The sequence below is a fragment of the Lepidochelys kempii genome, chromosome 15 (genome assembly GCF_965140265.1).
Source record: "Lepidochelys kempii isolate rLepKem1 chromosome 15, rLepKem1.hap2, whole genome shotgun sequence".
Classification (NCBI taxonomy): Eukaryota; Metazoa; Chordata; order Testudines; family Cheloniidae; genus Lepidochelys; species Lepidochelys kempii.
The window spans coordinates 25672630-25697038 of NC_133270.1; the positions used below are offsets into that span (position 1 = coordinate 25672630).

General features: G+C 38.2%; 1 protein-coding gene across 9 annotated transcripts; it reads right to left on the reverse strand.

Moving 5' to 3' along the window:
* Nucleotides 1-1813: 1813 nt before the first annotated feature.
* CCDC62 (coiled-coil domain containing 62) lies at nucleotides 1814-22804 on the reverse strand. 9 transcript variants are annotated; one of them, XM_073313657.1, is made up of 14 exons: nucleotides 22717-22804; nucleotides 21452-21612; nucleotides 19856-20048; nucleotides 18246-18412; nucleotides 16850-16951; nucleotides 16333-16504; nucleotides 16153-16254; nucleotides 14838-14926; nucleotides 13581-13681; nucleotides 11457-12227; nucleotides 7472-7652; nucleotides 5751-5882; nucleotides 4358-4450; nucleotides 1814-2624 (listed from the first exon to the last, which is right to left on the reverse strand). In XM_073313657.1, the coding sequence occupies exons 2-13, from the start codon at nucleotides 21485-21487 to the stop codon at nucleotides 4364-4366; spliced, it is 2133 nt and encodes a 710-aa protein (XP_073169758.1). In that variant the 5' UTR covers nucleotides 21488-21612; nucleotides 22717-22804; the 3' UTR covers nucleotides 1814-2624; nucleotides 4358-4363. The 9 variants fall into 9 exon arrangements, with proteins under 9 accessions (XP_073169758.1, XP_073169763.1, XP_073169757.1 ...); XM_073313662.1 differs by lacking the exon at nucleotides 22717-22804 and adding an exon at nucleotides 22358-22690 and having other exon boundaries at nucleotides 19856-20061; XM_073313656.1 differs by lacking the exon at nucleotides 22717-22804 and adding an exon at nucleotides 22358-22689.
* Between the last annotated feature and the right edge of the window lie 1605 nt (nucleotides 22805-24409).

The window sequence follows — 24409 nt, forward strand, 5'->3', positions numbered from 1 at the left end:
CTTTTGTTTCACTAAAAGTTCTTCATTACCTAAGACATTGATTTTTTTCCTGCAGCAGACTAGTTCATTTAAGCGCTGTAAGTGAGCTATAATAGAAAAATTGCTGAGTAAATTAACTGATAATATATTAAGCTATTACAACATTTATAGATAGAACAAAGTATTTGAATTGGAATGATCCTATACACGTTTTCTCATAAGATTAGTCACCAAAACTAAATGCATACAGAAAAAAAAAAAGTAATTATTTGAAACCATGATCTGTTGTGATTAGTTCAAGAATAGCGTAGTTATGTGTTGTAAGATATTTGAATATAGACATCTAAATACCAGCTTTCTTTAGGAGTTGAGATACTTTACGTTCAGGGCTTTAGCAGGATTTGCCCTAATTAGCAGAGTTCCAGTTTATCTGTTAAGGGAAAAGGAAAATATTTGAGACAATTATGTTAATTTTTCTGTCTGTACTGTGTAATTGTTAACTCTCTCCAGGTTTTCTATTTGATGAAGCTTTTTCCTGAATCCAGGCGTGTTTTTGTTTTATTTTAAAATCAAGCTTGTTTCTCTATACAAAACTACATTAACAGAAAACGTATAAATTAGTTCAAAAAGCTCATTGCTATCTTCTTCTGTTTCTCAGACCTCTAATTAGAAAGGCCAAGTAGCTGGAAACACCTACACTCTATCTGAAAGCAGTTAAATAAAAGTCTAATTTCCTTTAATAGTATATGTTTCCAAAGATCCCTATTGTTAGGTAAAAAAGAAAAAGAGTACTTGTGGCACCTTAGAGACTAACTAATTTATTTGAGCATAAGCTTTCGTGAGCTACAGCTCACTTCATCGGATGCAGGTTCAAAGAGTTGCATAAATTGGTTAGTCTTTAAGGTGCCACAAGTACTCCTTTTCTTTTTGCAAATACAGACTAACACGGCTGCTACTCTGAAACCTATTGTTAGGTAGTTGATTTAGTTTGAATCTCCATAGAAAGCCTCAGAGCATGATCTGTTTGTTTTGCAGGTGTGTTAGTTCATGAATAAATTCACTCAAGTATTTCACCTCTCTTTCAGTTTGAGAGTTGCAATCTTCCAAATCATCTCATGCCTAAAGAAAACCATATTCAGAACAAGATTAAGACACAGTGGTGTGTGTGAGTATGCCAGACATGAATCCAAACAAATACAGCAGCACTAATAAAGCATGCATATGACCAAGATACTAACTCTTATACTTGCCTACACAGTTTTTGCACCTTAACTAAACTCAGTTTTATGTATTGATTTAATTAAAAGAAAATCAGTACAACCCCTCTGGTATGAACACATGTACAAGTTTCAAAGAGTTTATATTATTTAGCTTGAGTTGGTTAGATATGAATACTTTTAAACTGATAAATGCATCCACAGTAGGAGATTGCACTGATTTAATTTAAAATAGCTTTTTTAAATGTACCAATTTAGTTAAATTGGTGTAAAGACGGAGGATAGACCAGGCCTTAGTGCTAGCATCATGATCTTACCATGTATGCACTCCAATGCTACACTTAATAGTAGTCCTTGAGAATATTAACCGCAGTGCTCATTAGCAGGTAGGGAATTTGAGTCTCAGCTGCTTTAAAAATTACTTTGAAAGTTTGTTTTATACTAGTTCTTGTCATGCAAATCTCAGAGCAGGGATCCCTCCCTCCCACCAGTGCCACAGAGCAAGCCAGGGTTTATACATGATAGGAGCTGTGATGCTAAATTTGAGACCTAGTACATTCGTGGTCAATAACTGGTTATATGTCATAAAACTAAGATGTAAGGAAGAGATTCAGAAGTGAAAAAATGGAATTTATTAGGTTGTATGGCCTTTTTTTGTTAAAAATATTTTCAAATGCAATAATGGATCATTTCCACTTTTCCAATAGATCACAGATACAAAAGGCATAGTTAAAATATTTAAAAAGACTACACATTAAATCCATGTCATATACTGCTAAAAACATCCATATCAACATCCATATCAAGCCCATGACTGGGGAGAGTTATTTTGCCCATCTTGTGGATGAAGGGTCTCATAAATTTCAGCAATGTAGGAGGTATATCCTTGTTACTTCACTAATTAACAACTTCTTATAAACATTATTCATATCTATTTACATGGCAAAATGTCCGGAACTAAAACAGAGTGAACACTCTGCTGTTATACACTGTAAATACCAAATATTTATGCACAACTACGGAAGTAGTAATAATAATAGTTCTATATTTTAAAAAATACTCATCTTCATGGAGTAAAGAATTATGCATTTTATATTACTTAAAAAAAAAAACAAACCCTAGCATTTAACCTGAGTACTGATCTATAAAAAAAAGCAGTTTTTCATCTTAGCATAATTCTAAGTTATTATTCACAAACATAGAATACATTCTAGAATACGGTCACATCTTTTTGGCACTTGCAAAATTTTTAAACATTCATGAGAGGTAGAGCCAAAATGTTTAGTAACTGTCCATTGTAGCGGAAATGTGGTAATGATCTTCAGTTCTCAAAATGTATTTTAATTAATAAGGACAACAACATCGTCTTTGTTCCTGCCAGATAGTCTGGATGTCATCTTTGTTTCTTCCAGAGAACATGCAAGGAATCTAGTTAAAGGAGGGGGGGAAAACTCAGTTAAAAACATATTGAAAAGTGACAACTACTACTACTAATAGTACAAACTGAAACTACGACTCTAAATTTTTTTTTCCATGGCATAATAGAAATAGAAATACCAGTAAAGACATGAAATGTCAAGGGGAAAAAAAAAAAGGTTATTTTATAGAGTGAAGTGCATATGAGCAGTCTCCCGCAGGGACATGACTGGATGTTAATCGCTACATAGATTCTTTTCATTTCTGTGTAAACACTTAACAGGTCTGCAATTCTCATTGCACAAGGACTACTCCTCTTTCCCCTATGTAATCCCGAGAGTCAGGATTTACAAACCGGGGTGCATGCCATAGCTACCAAGAGCTTAGAGTATCATTTTTCTCATTGCTTTCACCTGTTTTAGGGCTTTTAGACTCCCTCCAAATTATTCTCTCTTTTCTAGAGGAAAAATGACAGACTGATGAAGCCCAAGATGGCCAGAGCTTTGGCAATTAAATAGGAAATTAAGACAGAGCACCTTCCAGCTAAGGATTTCAAAGCAGTTAACATTAATTGATTATGCCTTTAAATAAAAATGTACAAACATACATTAAAAGTTATTTCTGGTCTGCTATAAACTTTGTGATGATTGTTTTGGATTCATTTATATCAATTTTTAAGGGAGTTTAAATAGGAACTATGCAACAGTCTCTAGGAGTATTTGTTAAGGATTTGCAGTGAGTGATTGTGGACAAGTGCCTTTCTTCAGTTCTCTCTTGGCTGAAGTAAATGAGATCACTCGCAAGCTTAAAGTTAAACAGTCTCTTAGTGCTCTGCTGGATCAGGCTCAGGCTGCTCAGCATTTTGCAGTGCGTTGCCTCTGAGCATATCACATCAGCACTCCATGCCTGACTGGTTTCCAGATGCAAGTCAGGCTGTTGGTATTGATATATAAAGCCCACAATGGCTTAAAGATTCTATACATCTTTGGCTGCATCTATCGTGGGCTTTTTTTAATTCAGCATTTTTCCTTTGTTACTAACTCTGATTCATACCCAAGCAGCATTTAACCATGTCATCTCACCCTGCTCAGAATAGGTCTAGACAACATGGCGCTTAAATTGCTGGCTGCAAGTCCCTTGTCTACACTAGTAGTCCCTTGTCTACACCAATTGGTGGTGCTGGACAGTGGGAATTTTTTTTTGGCGGGGTGGGGGAGGCGTGGAACAACAAAAACACTATCAAATAATACTTTAGAGTCAGCCTTATTTCCTTGAGGCTTGAGGTCAGCTCCATATGACCATCTATAGATTTGCAGTTCTCGGAGCTGGGGACAAAACATTCTCAGTAAAGGACCCCTGACTCCAGAATTCACTCCCCACTTCTTTGGTCCAGTAATGCTTCAGGCCTTCATCCTGTAATCTGCTGCACATGGAAAGAATTGCTGTGCCCTCCCAGAGATCCACTAATTTAAGTGGGGTTCTGTGCGGCACAGACCATCACATACATGGACTGAATTGCAGGATCAGGGCTTTAGTTGCAAGGCTTAACTGCCCAAGGGTTTTTGGAGGGAGATGTCTGAGGAGTTACTGGCTGCATTAGCTAACATCGGTTTGCTGCTATATGTCTCATGTATATGGGTTTTATTGTAGATGCACTTAGAGCTTTGTACTAGGCCCATCTTAAGTAAAAGAATACATATTATTGCTGCATTTGTAAACATTACAAAATAAAAAAGAAGACTTACTCAAGATCATAAAGAAAACAGCGAAAGTTTTGTCTCACTTTCTTCCATAGCTGGCAGCTGCGCTTTGCAAAGAGCTTCTGTAAGTTCTGTTGTCTATAATACAAAATAAAAAGATTAAGTACAGACTTAAGAATGTCATAGTAGATCATAAAAATTGATGCAGCTGCTGAGTTCAAAACTGGAGAAAAGTAATTATGTGCTCTCCAACTCATCTCATTCTTTCCCACCTTTTTCTTTTCACCCGAGAAGTAGGGATATGCATATGCATTTATCTGCCCTAACTGAGCAATCTACCACTAAGACAGCACCTAATAGTCTCTACAAAATAGCATTGTCTTTCATGCAAAAAAATACAGTTATGATGTAAAAATAAAATTGTAGCAGGAGCGTGAAATTAATAGGTATAGGCTAGGGAGAAAAATAAATTTTCAGATGAGATTTGAAATGTGATGATGAGTACATAAGGCAAAGAGGTAGGGGAAGAGTTTCATTTACACCTAGAATAATAAAATAATCTCAATCATTATAATCCATCTATAACTGTCCCCCCAGCTGATAGCAGAAAATAACTAAAATTAAGAGAGAGCATAACCCAGCAGGGACAAACGTACACCTGCCAAAGGCTTATGTTGGATCCTTTAAAATCAAGCTTTAAATGGTATAAAGCCCAATTTAAAAACAGCCTCAGTGAACTCAGTTTCAAACCAAATTAGTTGGCCAGTGTAGATTAGATAAACCCTGTTAAATATGGTTTTTAAAAACTATTTTGAAACTAGATCGAAGTTTTCATCTTCATATTTGAAGACAGCTCATACTTCAAAGTTTAATATATCAATATTCTGTGTACAGAATCTTCCTAATAGGGCACACTGATAAGTTCTACTTTTGTGATAACTGCATACAGATTATTTTCATGCACTTCCATTGAGACTTAATACATTATCTTTAATCTTGTAATGAAAGAACTAAAGAAATTAACCTATTAAAAATGAGTATTTATGCCTGTACCAGAACAGATCATATATACCACACATTAAATCTCTGATATCACCTTCCTCCCGGCAAACGATACGAAGCATAAGAAAAGGATGAGTTAAGATCAGAATTATGTTCATTATCTGCTGTCCTGCCACAACTTGCTCCAAAACAACAACTTCCTTCTCTGTGTTTAGACACATAAGCCAAATTCTGTCCTGATCATATGAAGACAGAGGGGTGCAAGACTGAGCCAAGTTTAGCTCAGACACTATCATAAATATCCAATCATTTTCCCATCGGTAAAGTGTTAAGAGTGCATTGTCTATGTCATATTACAAGCCAAACAAAAGGAAAAGAATGTTCACAGTAACTCTTCCCAACATTCTAAATCTAGCCATATGAAAGTGATAAATACCATATTAACACTGCTGCTGTTGGGACTGCAACAAGGGTTAATGTGGAGCAGCGTGCTAAGCTCCAGATCAGCAACCATCTGTCGAGACTCAGCCAGCAAACGCTGGAGCTTACTTGTTGGTGAACAGGAGTCCTAGAAGAAACAGAAATTGAACCAAAGTTATTAAATGATCATTTTAAAACATGTTCACTGATTGCAAATGTGAAGAATTACCACTGGGCATTATTTAAAAAAAACAAAAAAAAACCTAACTTTGAAAATACATTGTACCATACAATGCCATTCCAGAATCTGTAATGGTTACAAATTTAAATGCTAACGTTTCCATTGAAAGGTCTGTGCAGGGTAACAGCTTGCATCTTGCTATGCATATACACATACACACTCCATTACTGTTAAAGACAGGTGCCAGTGACGAAACAAAAGCTAGTGTTTCAAATAGATGAAAAGGCAGCAAATTTCTTACTAGCTTCAATAAAGCAACTTGTCCTGGCAGCTGCTGAAAGGAGAGACAGCTGGTGGTAACTGAAAATGTGATCTTCCCCCATTTCTATACTTATAGACAAGCAGCATATCTCCAGATTTAGAGAGGCATGCTTAATTCTTAGGCCCAGATCCTAATCCTAGGCCTATTAGGTCTTCAGTTAGCCTAAATGACACCACAAAAGGTGCTGTGCTGGGTTATTGCTCATTTTCCTCACACAACGGGGTTCCCACAGACCCAAATGATACTGAAACAGAATGGTGGGTTGATGCCTAATAATGTAAAGAATGGGAATTTGGGGATATACCATATCAGAGAGGGACCAAGAGACAATTCATGCCTGCCCCAATAGTTTTAATGACTGATTTGAAGTCTCCTATGTGGGAATGGTGAACTAACCTCCTGCTCCTAGGATCAAACTTGAGTTGCAATCCTCATCAGTGGACAGAACAAAACCCACAAAAGGTGCAAATAGAAATCTGCTCAACATTTCCTGCAATCTATAAATAAATCCAACCTGCACAACCCAAAAAGCAAACACAGACTGGCAACAAGTGGAATCAAGACAGTGCAAAAGCAGATTATAACCACGCAACAGCAATATTGTAATGACTAAGAAGAATACGAATAGAGAGATGGGAAGGAGGGAAGTTTCCAGTCAGCAAGCAGAACAAAGGAACAACCTCTGCCCATCAACCTCTAATAGTAACACCCAGTTAATCTCAGATCCCAAGATTTACTGGGATTGAGTAATGGTGACTAGCGCTATGCAAGCATGCTTGCTATTACCTGGTCCCCTGATGCAAAGGGGAGACCCTCTGGCTTTGCCCCCTATGCTGGCACCATTAATAAGGCCAGCATCATTTGCCCTGCATCATTTGCGACCTAAATATTGCAATATCATGCTAACTCATGGTGGGAAACTGGAAGTGAAATTAATTATTATTTTAAAATATTTTTAAAAGGCAAAGACATGACAAGCAAGTGAGATTTTTAAAGTGATTCCAGTTTTAATAATCTATAACTCAGTGTAAAAAAAATAAATCAGGTTTTTTAAACATGATTTGTGACTTGACTATACACTTTAAAACCCTTTTAAAAAGTCTAATTTACTTCATATATAGAAGGGAGACAGAATAAAAACCAGACGCAAACTCACTCTTTTGTGAAAGTAAATTCACTCTAACTTTAGCCATCCTAAAACTAAATGTACCACATTATGAAGCTAGATACTGACATAGTTGATAGTAGGACTGGTGCACTTATTTGCTGACTGAATCACTGATAAGTTATTGATCTCTGAAGGGAGGTCTGCATCGAAGAATTTCTCACATTTCTGGGGCCCATCTCTCTTCTGTGTGGACGTCAAACAACAGGGAAAGTCCGAGTAAAAGGAATTCAGATCCACACGTTCTTCACTGTCAATATAATTAAGATATTTTCTGAAACAATATCACCAGTAAATTCACTAAGAAAAGTCATAATACAATATAAATACACTTAGGCCTTGATCTAGCAAAGCAGTCAAGCACATGACTAACTAAGTTAATGACATTACTCTCTTAAAGTTATTTACATGCTTAAGTGCTTTGATGGATCCAGCCTTATTTTCTGAATACAAGAGAGGAATCCTGAAATACTTTCATGAAGAAGCAGATATACTACCATATGCTTAGCATGTTTACCTTAAACGACAGCACAAAAAGTATCAAGGTTCCTCAAAATATCTAAATGAAGGCAGCACCCCATGCTTTCATACTCTGACTCCACCTATTCCCTTATTGAAAACCTCCTTTAAACAAGTCTAAAAATGTAGCTTTAAATATTAAAGCAAAAATATTAAGAGTTTAAAAGTTATTTGCGCACTTTGGACATCACTGGTCAGCTTCCTCCCACCCTTCACTACACTGGATTTTTTTGGTGAGAGTGGGTAGGGGGGACAGAATTTAAATACTATTTTTCATAAAATTGTAACTACAGCTAAAACTCAACTGCCTGGATAGGGTTTCAGAGTGTGGAGCTAAAGGTGTATTGTTTCAGATGTCAGGAGGTAAACATCAGGCAGTGTAGGATCAGGCCTGACCTTTGGACACACACCCAACAGCATGCAAGACCTGTTCAGCCTGGGACTTCACATACAGCATTATCTCTTTATACCTTCAGCTTTCTCTGCTGAACTTTAGACCAGGTAGTATACTCAGAAGAGAGAAAATTCCAAAGTTGATATCGCTAATATTTTAATATGTATGTAAAGCTTTTTTATGCCAAAGGACTTCAACCTATACATAATTCCGCATACAAAAAAAAAAAAAAAAAAAAAAAAAAGATTAATTTAGGGTTCAGGTTGTTCAAGTATATTTCTTCACACCACCACATATTAAAAAAGCAATTGAATTGTAAGTTAAGGTAATAGTCACACCCAACACAATACCAGTGTCCAAGTACACTGACCCACTACTATCAGGATACTCAACCATAGCATCACAAAGCCCTCTCTAGCACACTTACTTTCAGTTCAACAATAGGAACTCCCAAAATATGCCCACCAAGGAACTGAATGTTACACATTTTCTTTCTTTCTCTAATAAAAATTAATTTTACTTTCTACCCTTGATAAGAATATTGCTCAAGGATAGGGGGAAAACTACTTCAAGAAGATAAACATCTTGTCGCAATACACCACATGGAATCTATGCCAACCTCTCTGACTGCTCTGTAGTTTGACCAGCCACTTACTAATACTAATTAGATGTTTTCCAAAAAATAATAAAAACTTCAGCCAACCAGAAATCAGTCTATTCACATATGGCAGCACAGGAAACGCACTGTACTAGTGCTCTAAATAGATGTTAGAGACACTGAACTGGGATAATTGCTAGAAAGCCAGCAAGTTGCAATGATTCTAAACAATAAATAGGATCACCTGCATCCTGTGGTCTGCTTACACAGAATGCCTAGTGTAGTCTGCAGCTTATTCGCAGTTGTTTACATGTGTGTTCAGGGGTTTACTAGTAGTTTCTAGCTGTGCAACGACTTGTTTATTTCCAGCTGCTAAATGAATCAATTTCACTTTAATGGAGCTTTTTAAATGTTGTGTGTTATTTTTATTTTAAAAAGTTAAAAATTAAGAATTGACCATCTCTCAGCATGTTTTCCTATGATCCTCCCTCTCTAATAAGCAAAAGCACCTTTTTGGACACATTTCTGCATCTATAGGGAATTACCAAATACCAAATGCATTTTTACATGCAACCCGACATTCATTAAGGACCACCATTAAGCACCACACTTTACAGGGCCAATACAGACATTCCCTATCCCAAAGAATTTACAATCTAAAAAAGATGCTTTGGAAGACACAAAGGAAGAGGTTCTCAGAACTGTTTTGTTTAATTTTAGTTACCCACTTATAAAATGGTACGGTCCAGAGTGCATTTGATTGACATGTACTAACATTTGTGAGCCTTTAGGAGGGATATGAATGAGGAGAAGTTGAGGGCCTACCACTCTTGGTTTAGGAGGTCACGCCACACAGTGATCCAGCTTTGAAGACGACAGAGTGCGGAATGGAAAAAGGAAATGAACAGGCTTGAATTTGGCATGAGTGGTTTGGTTCAAGATACAAATGGGCCTTGTTCAAACCAAATGGAGTGCAGGCCAGCAACACTACAGTGATCAGCCAGTTTCGTGCTCCAACTTCAAAAATATAACCCACATTCACGTCCATTAAACAAAATGCAGCAACTGTTAGTACAACAGAAAGAGTCACTGTAGTATATAAAATAGAGATTATGCCATCAATATAAAATTTCACAATCTCTCATGATAAAAATATGGCAATTCATCAGCTGAGTTAAGATCCCTCGACAGTTATTACAAAAACGGCAATGACTCATGCCAAAATGTCAGATGGACTGACAAGGGAAGCACCCTCCTTTGCCGACTGAATACCCAATTAAGCTATCACCAAGAGACTACAGAATCAAGAGTCAAGCCCTGGATAAGAGTGCAAACCCTAGCAAAGAGCCCAAGCAACAGTAAATTCACACTGAGCGGGTTTGTGGCAAAAGGTACCTTCAACTTCCCCTCATCCAAGGAGCGAATAGTGCAGATTCCAAAAGAGGATAGCACTGGCTGGGAAATGGATGTGGCCAGGACAGCACATCTTCCATCAGTTGGGCTCCTATGAAGAAAAATCCTCACAGGAGGCAACAGTAGAAGCACCTCACAGAGCAAATCCCATGCAAGGTAGAGTGGCCTTCACTGGCAGAAGGAAGTGACATCTACTCTTCCCTGCACTACCAAGGTTGAATGTTCCCAAGTGAGACTTTTGGGGGGCAGAGGCAAAGTGATTAAGTTAACAAAGTTTATAACTAATTCTCAAACAGGAATTCACTGGAATGGGAGTGTAGGGTTTCTAGGAAAGGGTGCAAGGTTTTTGGGGTGGGTGGGATGGAGGAGGTAGAAGAAAGGGGAGTAGAGGGGGAGAGATGATTTATGGACAGTACAAAGTAACTCTAACCAAATGAAAAAGCTGGTTTACAAGTGCAAAAACTAAGCTATGTGGGAATGCTCTGGAACAGCATTCCATTTCAAACGGATGCCTATTCATCAAGCTTTTGTCCCTGAACGGAGATGGACCTATACAACTTTTGTTGTTGTATTGTTTTAAACAAACAAGGAAGAGTCAGTACTTTAAACGTGCCCCTACATAAAGTTCATATAATTGGATGTTGGAAAATAGTCTCTGGGCAAGATCCTCAACTAGTGTAAATCAGTGTAAATCTATTGCAATCAATTGTGCTAGCTAATTTGCACCAGCTGAAGAAATGGGCCTCTTCTGTGTCTAGTGGAGAGCTAAGTGGGAACAGGGATGAATTCTTTGTAAAGTGATCCAAAGGATTACGTCCTTGTATAATAATGTTGATAACTGAAAAAAATTAAGCAATCTAGGAGGGAAACTGAAGCGAAGTGCTCTTCAGTGAACAGCTGCTGTCATGGTATATCCATCAGAATAGTCAGAGCTTTGAATTTCCTTGCCTATTGTCAGCATAACACTACGTACATAAATGTTTCCTTAGGGGGCTCCCAAAGCCTGCAAAATATACCAGTATTTCTTTAAAACTTCTTAATATGCAGAAACTCATTCTCCATCCCACTTGCCTCTACATAATTATAGCTGTATCTATAGATTTGGGTTTTCAAATGTAACAATACATAACCTTTTTAAGCTGGTACTTTTTATTCCATGTGCAGTCTTGAGACAGTTGCAAATTGCTCTGCACCACACATTTCCATCTCCTTCTATGGGTCTGAAAATCTGCATCCATTCCAGATCTGTTAGTGGCTTATAACATGCAGCTTTATCTATGATGGAGTTAAGAGTACAGAAGCCAGATTCATCTATGGGAAGTGTACCAGGAGACGCTCTGCTTTTTCGGTCACATGAAATTCCCACTGTCTCTGTCTGATCATTACATTCAATATCAGTTCTGTCAGACTGCTTTGACCCAGGATGCCAGCAATTCAATGAATCTAAATGAGGACTGAAGTTGAGCCAATGCTCGTGTATAGGTAAAGATGCTCTGAAGTTTTGTTGGTCTCTGCTTAGAAATACATCTTGTGAAGTTTGAGATGTTTCCCTGCCTTCCACAGACCTCATACTGTTTCTATCAGATACAGTTCTGCTGTCTAGTTCATCTGTGCTTACTGAAGCATTCTGCTTTTCATCTTCCATAAACAAAGTCTTTTGTCCATGTGATAAACCTTTACAGATTTTCTGAAGCTGATTTAAGTGAGCCAAGGTACTTTCCTCCATGTCTGACACATTAATTAGCTGGCTATTCTTTGCTTCACACATATTACAGATTTTTTTTAGACTGCATTTCTGAGTTTGTGTAGTCCCATATTCCTTAGGTATCTTCTGAGTGCCTTCACTGCTAACTGTGTCTTTTTCGTTGCTACTTTCAAGGTCTGATAATACCAAACCGATACTACAATGGCATGATAAAGAACTCTAGTTATAAATACTGCATTTAATATTTGAATTGTATTTGGTAATAAACCATACTTTGTAGGATTGTGGCTTCATCCTGTGCTAGATATACAATACAAAGGCAAAGAGCTGTGCCCACACAGAACCCCACTGACACACTGGAGGGGCTATCAATCCATGCATTGTACATTGCAGGATCAGGAACAGAGAGTCTTTTTATATTTTACCCATATTATATACTGTAGGAATTCTACTTGAATCTATAAATTGTGCTCTGATTTTCCAGACTGAAAACAAAAGCCATTTGAATTTTTAAAAATTAGACACTCTATTAATAGGCCAGTTTCATGATGCTCCATATCTCCAGACCGCTCTTTAGCAGTTTCACAAAAGAGAGAGAAATGGACACCAACGTATCAGTCTAAGGATTGAATTCATGCTGGGAAACAAGGAAAGTTTAATCTAGGACAGTGGTCAACAAAAATTTTTCATCCGTGGACACCTGAAAAAATTTCAAATGGAGGTGCCAGACCCCTTTGAAAAATCTTTCAAAGACCGGGGGTCTGCAGACCACAGGTTGAGAACCACTGCTAACATTCAATATAAATAACAAAAAATATTAAAGGTGAGAGAAAATATAAGCTTTATACTGTACATGTAACCACATGTACAAACAACAGGCATTAGGAATAAAAGTCATTTGGTGTAAAAAAAATAGTTGTTTGAATTCTACACCGTTTTTGAGGAAAAGCATGCAGCTAAAAGTATGTGGCTAAGAATAGCGTAAGGTACATCCACTAGAAGAATACTCATCTAAAGTGCTCCCAGCTACTTTTTTGTAGGCACAGTAACTTAATGTTGACTAATTAAAAACAAAAACAAAAAAACAAGGAAGCCCCAGAAGCCTGACAGGCACTTAATCTGAAACACTAGTAGGGATCAAATTCATTAAAGAAATGTTACAAGGTAGAACGATTAAGCAGGCATAAAGAGATAGTATAGTGAATAATAGTAATTTTTACTATGGCTTATTTTACTAGAAACGTTTATGACTAGATTTGTTATGTTTACTCTAATTTGATTTTATAAAATTTTATTTCTTACACAGTAGTAGTAGTTGTCTGACTCAGCCGATGCTCTAGTCTGTGACTAACATACACTATGTCTCTTGACCACATAACCGAAAACTACATGAGAACAGTATTGCATATTTGTGGCTCACAGGCCAGAGGTGTCATATTTTAATGTATAAAAGTGTTGAAGTATTATACATTTTTTTAGAATACTAAATGTGTCATACATGATTGATTCTCTCCTTAAACAATTATGAAAGCCACATCACCAAGCTTACTTTGTTTCGTGTGCCTCCCCCTTGTGTTTCTGCCACAATTCTTGAGAACTCTCCAAGTTGAAATGAAGAAATTGCAGATCATGCTGCTGTTTTACATAGATCTACTTCCAGACAGTGATAAAACAGTTAGTGAAACGCTGAAGAACAAGGAATATTATGCCATCTTACTTTAATATACTGCTTTTCATCTCAAAAGATCTCCAGAGCATTTTACAATCGAACACTGATATTCAAACAGAAAAAAAAAAGTCTGATCCTGCATTTCCAATGGAAGTTTGGGGGGAATGGGAATGTAAGATTTGGTTCTACCTAGGAATTACTTTAAACCCTATTAAAAATGCAGCCATCCCTGATTGAAAAAAAACAGTAGCTGCTTAGCAAAATAGGACAATACCACACAACACTGTAAGGCAAGAAGTACAGAACACTATATTCAATTAATACTATGTGGAAATCGTATAGACAGAATAAAAGTTACCAGAGTTGGATTATGGTCAAAACACACACAGACTAAACACTGCTACACTTACAAAAAGTGCCATGTGATCATTTAAAGATTCCAAGTCATCAGGACATTGGCTTTAACTCTCTTCTGAAAAAGGACAGCACATCTAGCACAGTGCCCCTTAATACCAAGTGAATTCACTTCAGTCGTAAAGGATCTGATTTTCCAAGGTGCAGAACACTCACAGCTCCCATTTGCTTTAATAGGAAGTGTGGGTGCTCAGAAAACAAGGCCCAAAATTTTTACAATTTAATTCCACAGATAATGACAAGTTATTCTGAAAATGTATCTTATTAAATATCAAAGCAATGCATATTTGGTAAAGTTGTTTATTTTAATTCATGGTCATTTTCCCCCCTAGACTCAGGCCCCAATTCTGCAAAAACTCATGCATGTGCTTAACTTTACACTGGGAAGGTGGGACTCCTCCCACTGGGTGAAGCTGAGCACATGCCTAAGTCTGTGTGGGTATGGAACTTATTTGTCACAACACCAAACATTTTGACATAAATCAGTGCTCTAACCATTACTTACTATAATCAGTATGTAAAAAATAGGGATTTATACCATAGGTTACTAGTCATAAGCAGCTCAAGATCTACAGTGGGTCCATGATTTAGCAATAGTGAACAAAATTTATTACTTAATTGAACTGTTAATTCTATTTATTTGTATATAGTTCTATATAGACAAATGTTATTACTGAAAACTGCCTTCATAAACACAGAAAAGAAATGCAATGAGGATCATACCTGCCGCAAATTGGACAGTTCTGTGTTGGTCCGGACTTGTTTAGACTTGGCAGATTGAAGAAGCTGATCTTGTCTATTTGCTTTCTCAACTGTTTTAAAACAATTATTTTCCCCATAGAAATCAAAGTGCAAAACGAAATACAGCCAAGAGAAATCTCAAATACACACAAGAGAGAATGTCATAAAAAGTAATATTAACCTAAAAAGTCTCAAGATCAACACAATGCTTTTTCATGAACAAGACAGACACCTCTTTCTATAACTCATGGGCCAACTAAATAAAACATTCAGGTATGGTTTTTCACCTCAACATGCACCCAACTTTTAGCAATATTTTTAAAATACATTTCATATTACCATCACTCACTGGCTTATCTTTGTTGTTATATTTTTAAGATTCCTTTATGAAAAAGCAAACTCAGAAATAAATTCCAACTTTGTGTCTGTGTGGGGGAAACAGCTGCAAGTATGGTTTTAAACACAAGGGGTCAATGCTTGGTGCAGATGAGATGGGGGAGGTCACTGGCTTAAAGCTCCCCGCAACAGGGGATAGAATCTCTTATTTAGTCTTTTCAACCTCCATTGTACATTTTGAAGTATGGAAGAGCAGCAATTTGCCATTCTCTTAGTACTATTTTGCTGCAGTAACAGCAATATCTACACACAAATGCAAAGTGCACATGCCAAGACATACACTCACTCCTTTTTGCTATTCAGGTCTTCATGTTAGGGCATTTTAAACCAAGAGAGTTCATTATGGGAGAATAGCAGCCAAATGAACACTCTCCCTCCTTTCCAACATTTGTTTACTGCTAATGGTAGAAGCTGAAGGTATTCAGCACCTCACAAGCTCAGCCTCAGCCATGTTGCAGACTCTTGTCTTTTTATTAGCTCTAGGTTTAAGAGTCATTTTTTTGTTTTTAATTGTTTCACCATTTTCTATGCAGTGGTGAAAGAAGGGGAAAAATGTCACTCATGTTTACCTATGTTACTAATACATTATATCAGAGGTTCTCAAACACTAACACAGAGACTGACCCCTGTACCACCTATCCCCCCCATTCACAATCCAAATAACCACCTTCCCTCCCATTCATGCTCACATAAGATCCCTGTGGCAACTACATAAATTGATTTAGTAGAAAAGCAATACTATGAATATACTTTTAGTTTCTTTTAATATAATTTAACAGGGGCCAATAAAGGGAAGGATACAATGAGATAGCTCTCTCTAGACCACCAGCAAGTGTTGCAAAGACCACAATCTGAAAACCTCTGATTCATCAAGAATTGGGCACTAAAGCCCTTCACTCACCATTAAGTACGAGCTCATTCTTCAGGTAGTTGTTTTCTTGTTTGAGGCGTATGATTTCTTCCCGCTGTTCATTATTTTCTTTTGTCTTTTCACTGAGGTCATCTTAAAATAAAGTGTGTTCTTGAGTGAAAGGTATACACTCAGATTTACAGTGGAGGAGGTGTCAGTTATATTACTTACCTTTTAATTTATTCATTTCAAATGTTAGTTGTTTCAGTCTCAGTTTGAAATCCTGCTTTTCTTTATTGATACTGGATTCCCCCATCTTAGCTGCACGCAATGCACTTTCCAACTTTTTAAATTTAGACGTAAATTCAGTAATGTGATTGGTTGCTTCAAGTATATCTTTGTCCTACAAAAATAAGAAAATAAAACATACTTAAATATTTTTTCTTTTATCTTCTTTTCTAGTTCTTCTCATTTTGCCTGGTAGATGCTGAGGCAATAGTGAAAGCTTCCCACTCTACTAACAGTCTCATGCTGAATTGAAGACGACTTGCTCTGAACTCTGGACAATCAGAAATGTGTTTACAGAAGTCCACTATACTTTCTGAATACATGGGTTTCTGGTTTGTTGAAGATTTTTCCACTTTCAGTCAAGTCAACCATCCAGCAATCTGATCACACCACATTAGGTAATGGCATTGGAGTTTTGTTCAGATACTTTGGCATGCAGTGAGAAGATGATAGATGTTACCTTTAGCTTTAGCATCGTAATGAGTTCCTGTTCTCTAGCTTGTAACTGGCCTATTTTAGCAGACAGCTCCAACACTGAACAGTTGAGACTTTGATTTTTCTCCTAATAAATAGGAAGGAAAAAAGTATCAACTAGTGACTAGTTACACTGTTACTAAATAAACTTTCAGTAATTCAACATCAAAGGGCTCTTTCTTCTGATAAATATATGCACAACTTTAAATAAATGTCAAGAGGGAGGCAACATAGTTTAGAGAGTAGAAACTGGGGCTTGGGAGCCAGTTGTTCCTAAATTCTAATCCTGGTTGTCCTCCAATTTACACTCTTACTTTTGACAAGTCATATCTCCTCTCTGTGCATTAGATTATCCATCTGTAAAATGAAGAGGGGTGGTGAAAGAATTTATAAATGGCTTTGAAGACATAAATCACTATTTAAATAGCAACAAGTTTTGGATGGATAAAATAGGACTCTTTAAAAAAAAAAAATCTTAATACCATTAACAGCTCACTTTGTTTTTGTTCTTACCTTTAAAAAAAAAAAAAAAGAATTAACAGCAAGGTTCAGAAATTCCTAAGTATTGAAACACCAAGTTTGGGAAACACTATTCCAAAGAGTTCTAGATCAAGAAGGGAACAGAGAATGAGGGGATAAAACAAGAGACAGCAGAGGCAGCTCTGCATTGTTCAGCTAGTATATATCAGAGCTAAACTTATGGATATCCCATTCTGTATTATAGTCTATTGGTTAGAACAGGGCATTAGGAGTTAGAACTCCTGGGTACTATTCCCAGCTCTTTCATATGATCACAGCCAAGCCTCTTACCCAATCCGTGCCTCTTCTTATCCAGCTGTAAAATGGTTATGCTACCACCTACCAGCCTTATAGAGCTTGTGTGACACTTAATGTTTAAAAGATCATCAGGTAAGAGAGGACATAGAAAATGCAAAGTATTACTGAACTATATTGTAATAGTATTTTTAAATTGTGTTTTAGATAGATAAAGTTATAATTCCCAAATGAACAAAAAGACCTTAAAAAAATCTGCAGTTTTAATTACTTACATATCTTTAAACTGATGACAAGATTTTATAATTCATGATAGCAAGTTAAATTTATAGCAATGGCTTTCTAAAACTGTTCATAATAAAATGGCAAGTACTGCAGTTGGTCAGTTTAATGGCTGCAGTTTTGGCATCCCCTCACTGGTAAGTGGCGCTCCCCAGAAACCAATCAAATAGAGACCGCAATCACAAAACCTTGTTAGAGTAATACCTTAACCTAGTGTTATTTGACCCAAAGACAAGAACAATATAGAAGCCTAAATCTGCAGTCCTTATATACAGAAAATACCTGCAGACTTCAGTGGGAGTTGCATGAACACAACCAATACCTACCTCCAGGGCCTGACAATGAAGAGTTGTATCTGTTGCTTTTTGAGACAGCTCCTGAAGCTTCTGTTGAGTATTTTCAAGTGTTGTCCTACGATCATTCTGCTGAGATTCTAAGAGCTTTAATCTTTGTGTTAGTGTTCTTATCATCTCATTTCTTTTGTGTAGTTCATCTGAGGAAAGAGATCAGGTATCTAATGTGAGCAAATAGTTTAAATGATGTTTCGCATACCATCTTTTAAAAAGTAGAAGTACTTTACATGTTTTTTGTACTTTAAAATGCTGTGTTAATTTCTAGAAATGGATGCACAGTGGCATAATCCTGAAGTAGACGTATTGATTTTTACCTGACATATTTCCTCCCTACTCAATTGTACATTTTTGAGTTTGCAGAGAGTTATCAATATGTATTTTATATAAATTCTACACAGGTTAAAAGGTTATAATAATGAAGTAAATTTACAGTCCTTAAAACAAAAAATTATAACTGTTTTCAGGTAATAGTTTCTTTCAGAAGTGCAAAGGATCTTGCTGCTTTCAGAGTTTCTAACACAAATCATCTTTCAATAAGCTCTAAAGAGATCCTTCCCTCCATGACATTCTAGTATTTCCATGGTAATCTAAGACACATGGAATATTCATTCTGTTGTGAGATACCATTTAAACATGGCTGAGGGGACAGATCACCCAAAGTCTCATTCTGATTGGCTGGCAGTGGCTTCCTGATGATGTCACAGCTGTGCACTAATTCCTGATGGTACAGAGCTAAAATCTCATTGTTAAAATAACACAAAAATCCCTACACCCTTAATGTTCAGAGAATGTAGAGGAAAAAGTTAGTGAGGAAAGAGGTAAAAAATAAGTACCCTGTGGGGCTGACAGAAGAAGACACACCACTGAGGATAAGGGGACAGCAAAGGGATGAACAACAAAAAGTGACAGTCACAATTTAAGGGGCACCTCAACCAGATTGACCTTTCAGTAGCAGGATGTGACTTGAAAATTAAACTCCACAATACTCCATAGACCAAATAATTTTTATAATCAGGTTAAAAGTGGCTGTTAAATTATAAGGATATCATAGGAAGAGCAGCTAGATTTCTGTGGGACAGAAAGGGAGATGGTAAAATCCAAATAATCCAGGGAATGTTTAAAAAACAAGAGAGGTTCAGAAAAAAAAAAAAATCCCAAATAGCCAAGTTAAGGACACTCTGCTATAGTTTATTGCTACATTAAAACAATACTCCTAAGATATGATTTACAACATTATGTGCTTTTTCCTACATATTTTATGATGCAATTTTTTTAAATGATACTTTTCATTAGTAAGGATTCATGGAATCAGCATGTGGTTTGAGAAGGAAAAGATCATCAAATTATCAGGTCCATCTCCTTCCAATCAATAATCAGACCATTTTAGTACCACTGAGGAAGTTGTTGTCTCTGAAAGAATACTGACAACTACATTTGGAAAGATGGAAAAAAAAAATCAAAATCAAAAACATCCTTTACATGCTGTAACATTATTACACACAGAGGGGGCTCTGCAAGGGCACAAACATCTACCCATAAGAATCTGCTGACAGGACCAGGGCCTTACATTGTACAGTACTTACTTTCTAGCTTGCTGCATCGTTCTGCCAGAGTCAGTATTTTTTGTCGATCATCTTCCCAGGCTAGTAGCTGTCTCTGATGCACTGCAACCATGTCATTGAGCTCCTTATCACGATCTTTCAGTTCTGCTATTAACAGCTGGAGTTCTTTCCTCTGTTTCTGAATGGTGCTGCTCTCAAGGTCTGTGCGAGGATTCTACAGAAAGAAACTGCTCCATCATATACAAGCAACAAGAAATTAATCACAAAACTATCTAATTAACATGTTATGTCATTATATAATGCTGTGAGGTGGCTACTTGTATTTTTAAAACAAACATTTCAATAAGCCATTTAAAATCACCAAAAATAAACCCAAGGAGAGCACTAGAGTCTTCCTAAATTTCAATATAAAAATCAGAAAGAAATTGCATTTTTATAGCTCAATTAAAGCCTACTCTTAAAGCTAAATAGTAATTTACTTTTAATAACCAAATTCCAACATTAAAAGAAGAATCGATAATGTGGCAATAATCACCCGCTAATTAGTTAGCATCTTTAAATTTAATCTAAAATTAAACATCTTTTCACATCTGAAATCAGATAATCCGAGATTTCTTGTTTACACTTTGATAAATACACAAATAGTTTAGCATTTTGGGGGGAGTATTCAAACCTTATTTCTTTTATTTGGTTACACTGACATTTATTAACTCTTGATAACTATCTGATGAAGAATAAAGTAACTTAAAACAACAGTTCAGCCTCTGATACCACCTCAGGCCTCAATCCTGCAAACATTTACACACACGCTTAATTTTATTCCTGATAGTAAAATTAAGGATATCTCCTTGAAGAAATTATACAAAAATTGTAAGTGTCTGTAAGACCAGGGCCTAAATCTACACAACAATCCCCAGAGATATTCAGCTTGCTGTACCGTTACAGGTTTCCAGGATTCTACTAACATTAAATTAGAGCAGATTACAATGTTTCTTTTTACAAAGATGTATAAAGTAGGAGAGCATGCTTTATTCTATTCTCCAACTTACTTTGACGTACGACTTGAAGAAAAGCTAATACCTAGCATTTTGATTGAAGCTCTCTGCACTTCAATGAATGCTTTCCTGTTAAACTATATATGCTACGTTTCAGAGTAGCACCCGTGTTAGTCTCTATTTGCAAAAAGAAAAGGAGTACTTGTGGCAGCTTAGAGACTAACCAATTTATTTGAGCATAAGCTTTCGTGAGCTACAGCTCACTCCATCGGATGCATAAAGTGGAAAATGCAGTGAGGATGTTTTATACACACAGACCATGAAAAAATGGGAGCTTATCACTCCAAAAGGTTCTCTCTCCCCCCACCCCCCACTCTCCTGCTGGTAATAGCTTATCTAAAGTGATCACACTCACTCGCCATTTCCAGCACCTTGATTATCATACACATTGTAAGGAGAGCGATCACTTCATTTTCCACTTTATGCATCCGATGGAGTGAGCTGTAGCTCACGAAAGCTCATGCTCAAATAAATTGGTTAGTCTCTAAGGTGCCACAAGTCCTCCTTTTCTTTTTGTATATATGCTACATATTTAAAGTGTTGTTTGTTTGGTTTTTTTTACCTGGGGTGAAGCTGAGAGAGGTAATGATGAATTCATAGGTATTCTGCGATCAGGTGTTCACCACTTACTAATGGGTCTGGATAAATATTTTCTACAATTTTAAGTTTCAGTTTGAAGCGTTGTAGGTCGTGGTGGGCAGGTATGTTTGTACAATGAGGTCGCTAAAAGAGTTTAAAAAGTACATCAATGAATACTGGTATAAGCATACTCTGAAGTCATCCAGTGAAACAGAGGAAACATAAAAGAGGCTCCTCTTGTTTTTGCTGATACAGACTAACAGCTACCGCTCTGAAACCTGTCACTAGGTAAGAGACCTCTGTTTACGGGCTGCCAATAAACTCTGTCCTGTAGCACAGGGACCCTTAACTCTCTTCCCGTCCCTGGCACCACTTCCCTGCCGGTAGTTTGCCAGGCCTCCATTCTCCTCTCTAAATCACACTTCAAGGTCTAGAACCCCAGCCTCCCCGCAGGGGCAGCGGGACTGAAGGGGCTACTCGCCGCCCCCCTCCCCCGGCACTAAGGGCTCAGCCCCAGAGCTGGGGGTGCCAGGCGGGCTGAGGGGAAACGCTCCCCCGGGGGCTCAGGCCAAGCTCGCGCTGCCGCCTCCCACAGGCCGATGGGAGCCGCCTGGCCATCCCGCGGCAGCGCTTCCGTCCCAAGTCGCCCTCAGGGCTGCTCCTCAGGCGCGGGGAGGCCCGGGCGCCCCCTGGCCGCGCCGGAGCCCGGCTTGGAAACCCGCGCCCGCCGCCGAGCTCCGTGCGGTCGGTCCAGAGCCTGTAGCCCGTTATCCGAGGGAACCGCTGGGAGCTCAGCCCCCTCCCCGAGAGGCGCCCCCCGTTCGGAGGCTGCTGGGCAGGGTCGCCACCTTGCTGGGAAAGCATCGGGGGCACCTGGCGAGTTTTATACCATGTCGGTGTCCGCGCTGTGCAGCCGCTCCAGTCCTGAGCTCTCCAGTTTAGGGCCCCGCCCCAGCCGATCGGAAACCCTAATCCCGCTCCCCGCCGGCTCTAGTTCCACAGCCGGGTCGTGCCGTGTTTTGCAGCTCCTGGCTGCACTCCATCGTCAGCTGAAGCACACAAAGCCGCAGACCTCAACCGACGTGTGGTCTCCCATCCAGGGGCTGAATCCCCCGCGATCCCGCTTAGCTTAACTGATGCCTCCATCGCAGCTCTCCCGCCTCAGCCGGCCCACAGACCCCTCCCTCCGGCCTCCATTAGCCCCACCTATCGGGTTGCGTCACTCGGCTCACGCGCTGGACCTGTTACCTGGAGCAGTTCGAACGCCGCGCGAGCGGTTAAAGCCGTTGGGTCGCGAGCAAGCGCCACCTTCTCCGCGCCAGCTCGGGGCGGGAGGGTTTCGGAACTCCGGCTCCAAGGAGCGCTGAAGCGGGGCGGGGCCAGGGTACGGCCGCCCCCTGCCGGCCACTTTTCCAGCCCCCCCCCCCCAATAGGCGTTAATTGCCCGGCCGGCGACCGCCCCTTGGCTCGGCAGCTACTGGGGGTGCAGCTCTCCCCCTTTCGGGGACACGCAGACTCTTTTGCCCTGGAGAACGGGAACGGAGTGGGTTAGTTACTCCATTTCTGCCCTTCGTTAGTGCGGAGGGGGAGAGAGTGTTGAAATATCTGGTTTTTGCACAGCTTGAAGAGGAAGTGTATTTAGTTTTTAGAAGTACTGTATAAGTGGCTACTTATGTGCACTTATAAGTACTTCTGTGCAGTCTAAGGGCACTTCATTTTATCTAATTTTATGATTACATGAAACTTGTCATGATAAAATTATTGTACTTTAATACACTTTAGGGATTTAGAACGATTGAGCTTTTCTGCTGTCATGCAGTAGTGTAATAGGTGAAATTACAGAAAACATATATGCTTGAAACTGAATTCATAAGACATATCTAACAAAACCTGGCACGTAGATGCAGGTGCCACAAGAAGGGGTGTTTCTATGAAGGTGACTAATATCCTGAACATCTTAGGGCAGTTGTTGCTTGTCAGATACAGGGCATAAGATTGTTTTAATTAATCAGTTTATATGCTGTGATGACTGAAGTTAGGTGTATTTAAAACCACTTTATCAGAGAAGCTTTAGCTGCTACTGTATATATATTGCAAGTCATCACAGTAGCACCCCTTTATTAAAAATTTGAACATAACAGTTGCAAAGAGAAATTTCGTAATACTCAAGTACCAACATCAGTTCTGGCCCATCAATTTACAGACTACCTCTGCTAAAACATTTAGCAGGAAAAGTCTTTGGTATGAAGTTACTTAGTTATTTGTCACAAAGGTGTGGCTACAATCAGATGAAACAATATCTTTCAACATCAATATAATGCCTACATTGAAGAAATTTGGGCCCTAGGCCTAGAGGTGGTTTGGTTTAACCACAATTTGAATTTCTCTCAAGCCAGTTACATTATAATACTACTAAGAAATCAGTTGAAGTCTTTCTAAAAGATGAATTATCTTTATTACATGATTGACATAACTAGTTACAGTTTCATAGTATAAAGCTGAAAAAAAGAGCTAGGGTGTGTTGTTCAGCCAGGTTGACACATTTATTCACAATACTTTTTCCTAATATTCAGTTTCTTAATTAGCACTGTATTTAAATTCAGCAAACATTTATCTTTAAGCATATAGGCCTGGTTTGAACTCTATCAGTTTTATACTAGCAGCAAACCAGAAGTCAGATTTCCAGATACTGTTTATTCCAGACTCGTACGTATTAAGTGAACTAACCATATGAGCCAGTATAGCATGAGACTGGTAGGAGTCATGCAAATCTTATCTTACAGTATTTGTTGCAAAAAGCTTGTCCTACATTCTTTCAGTGCTCCTTGCTCTATCAACCCTTTTAATATGAAACTATTAACAGATCTTGGGAACTTGAGGCCCATTTCTGATCTCACTTTTAATTTACACCAATTTAAATAACTCCACTAAAGTCAGAGGA

What these genes read in the sequence shown, in the direction of transcription:
- CCDC62 (XM_073313657.1), bottom strand. Translation starts at nt 21,487, where the DNA reads ATGAATTCATCATTACCTCTCTCAGCTTCACCCCAG. An exon ending in CTCTCTCAGCTTCACCCCAG is followed by an intron (nt 20,049 to 21,451) that starts GTAAAAAAAACC and finishes TTCTTTCTGTAG; the next exon opens with AATCCTCGCACAGACCTTGA. An exon ending in TGAAATGAATAAATTAAAAG is followed by an intron (nt 16,255 to 16,332) that starts GTAAGTAATATA and finishes CTTTATTTTAAG; the next exon opens with ATGACCTCAGTGAAAAGACA.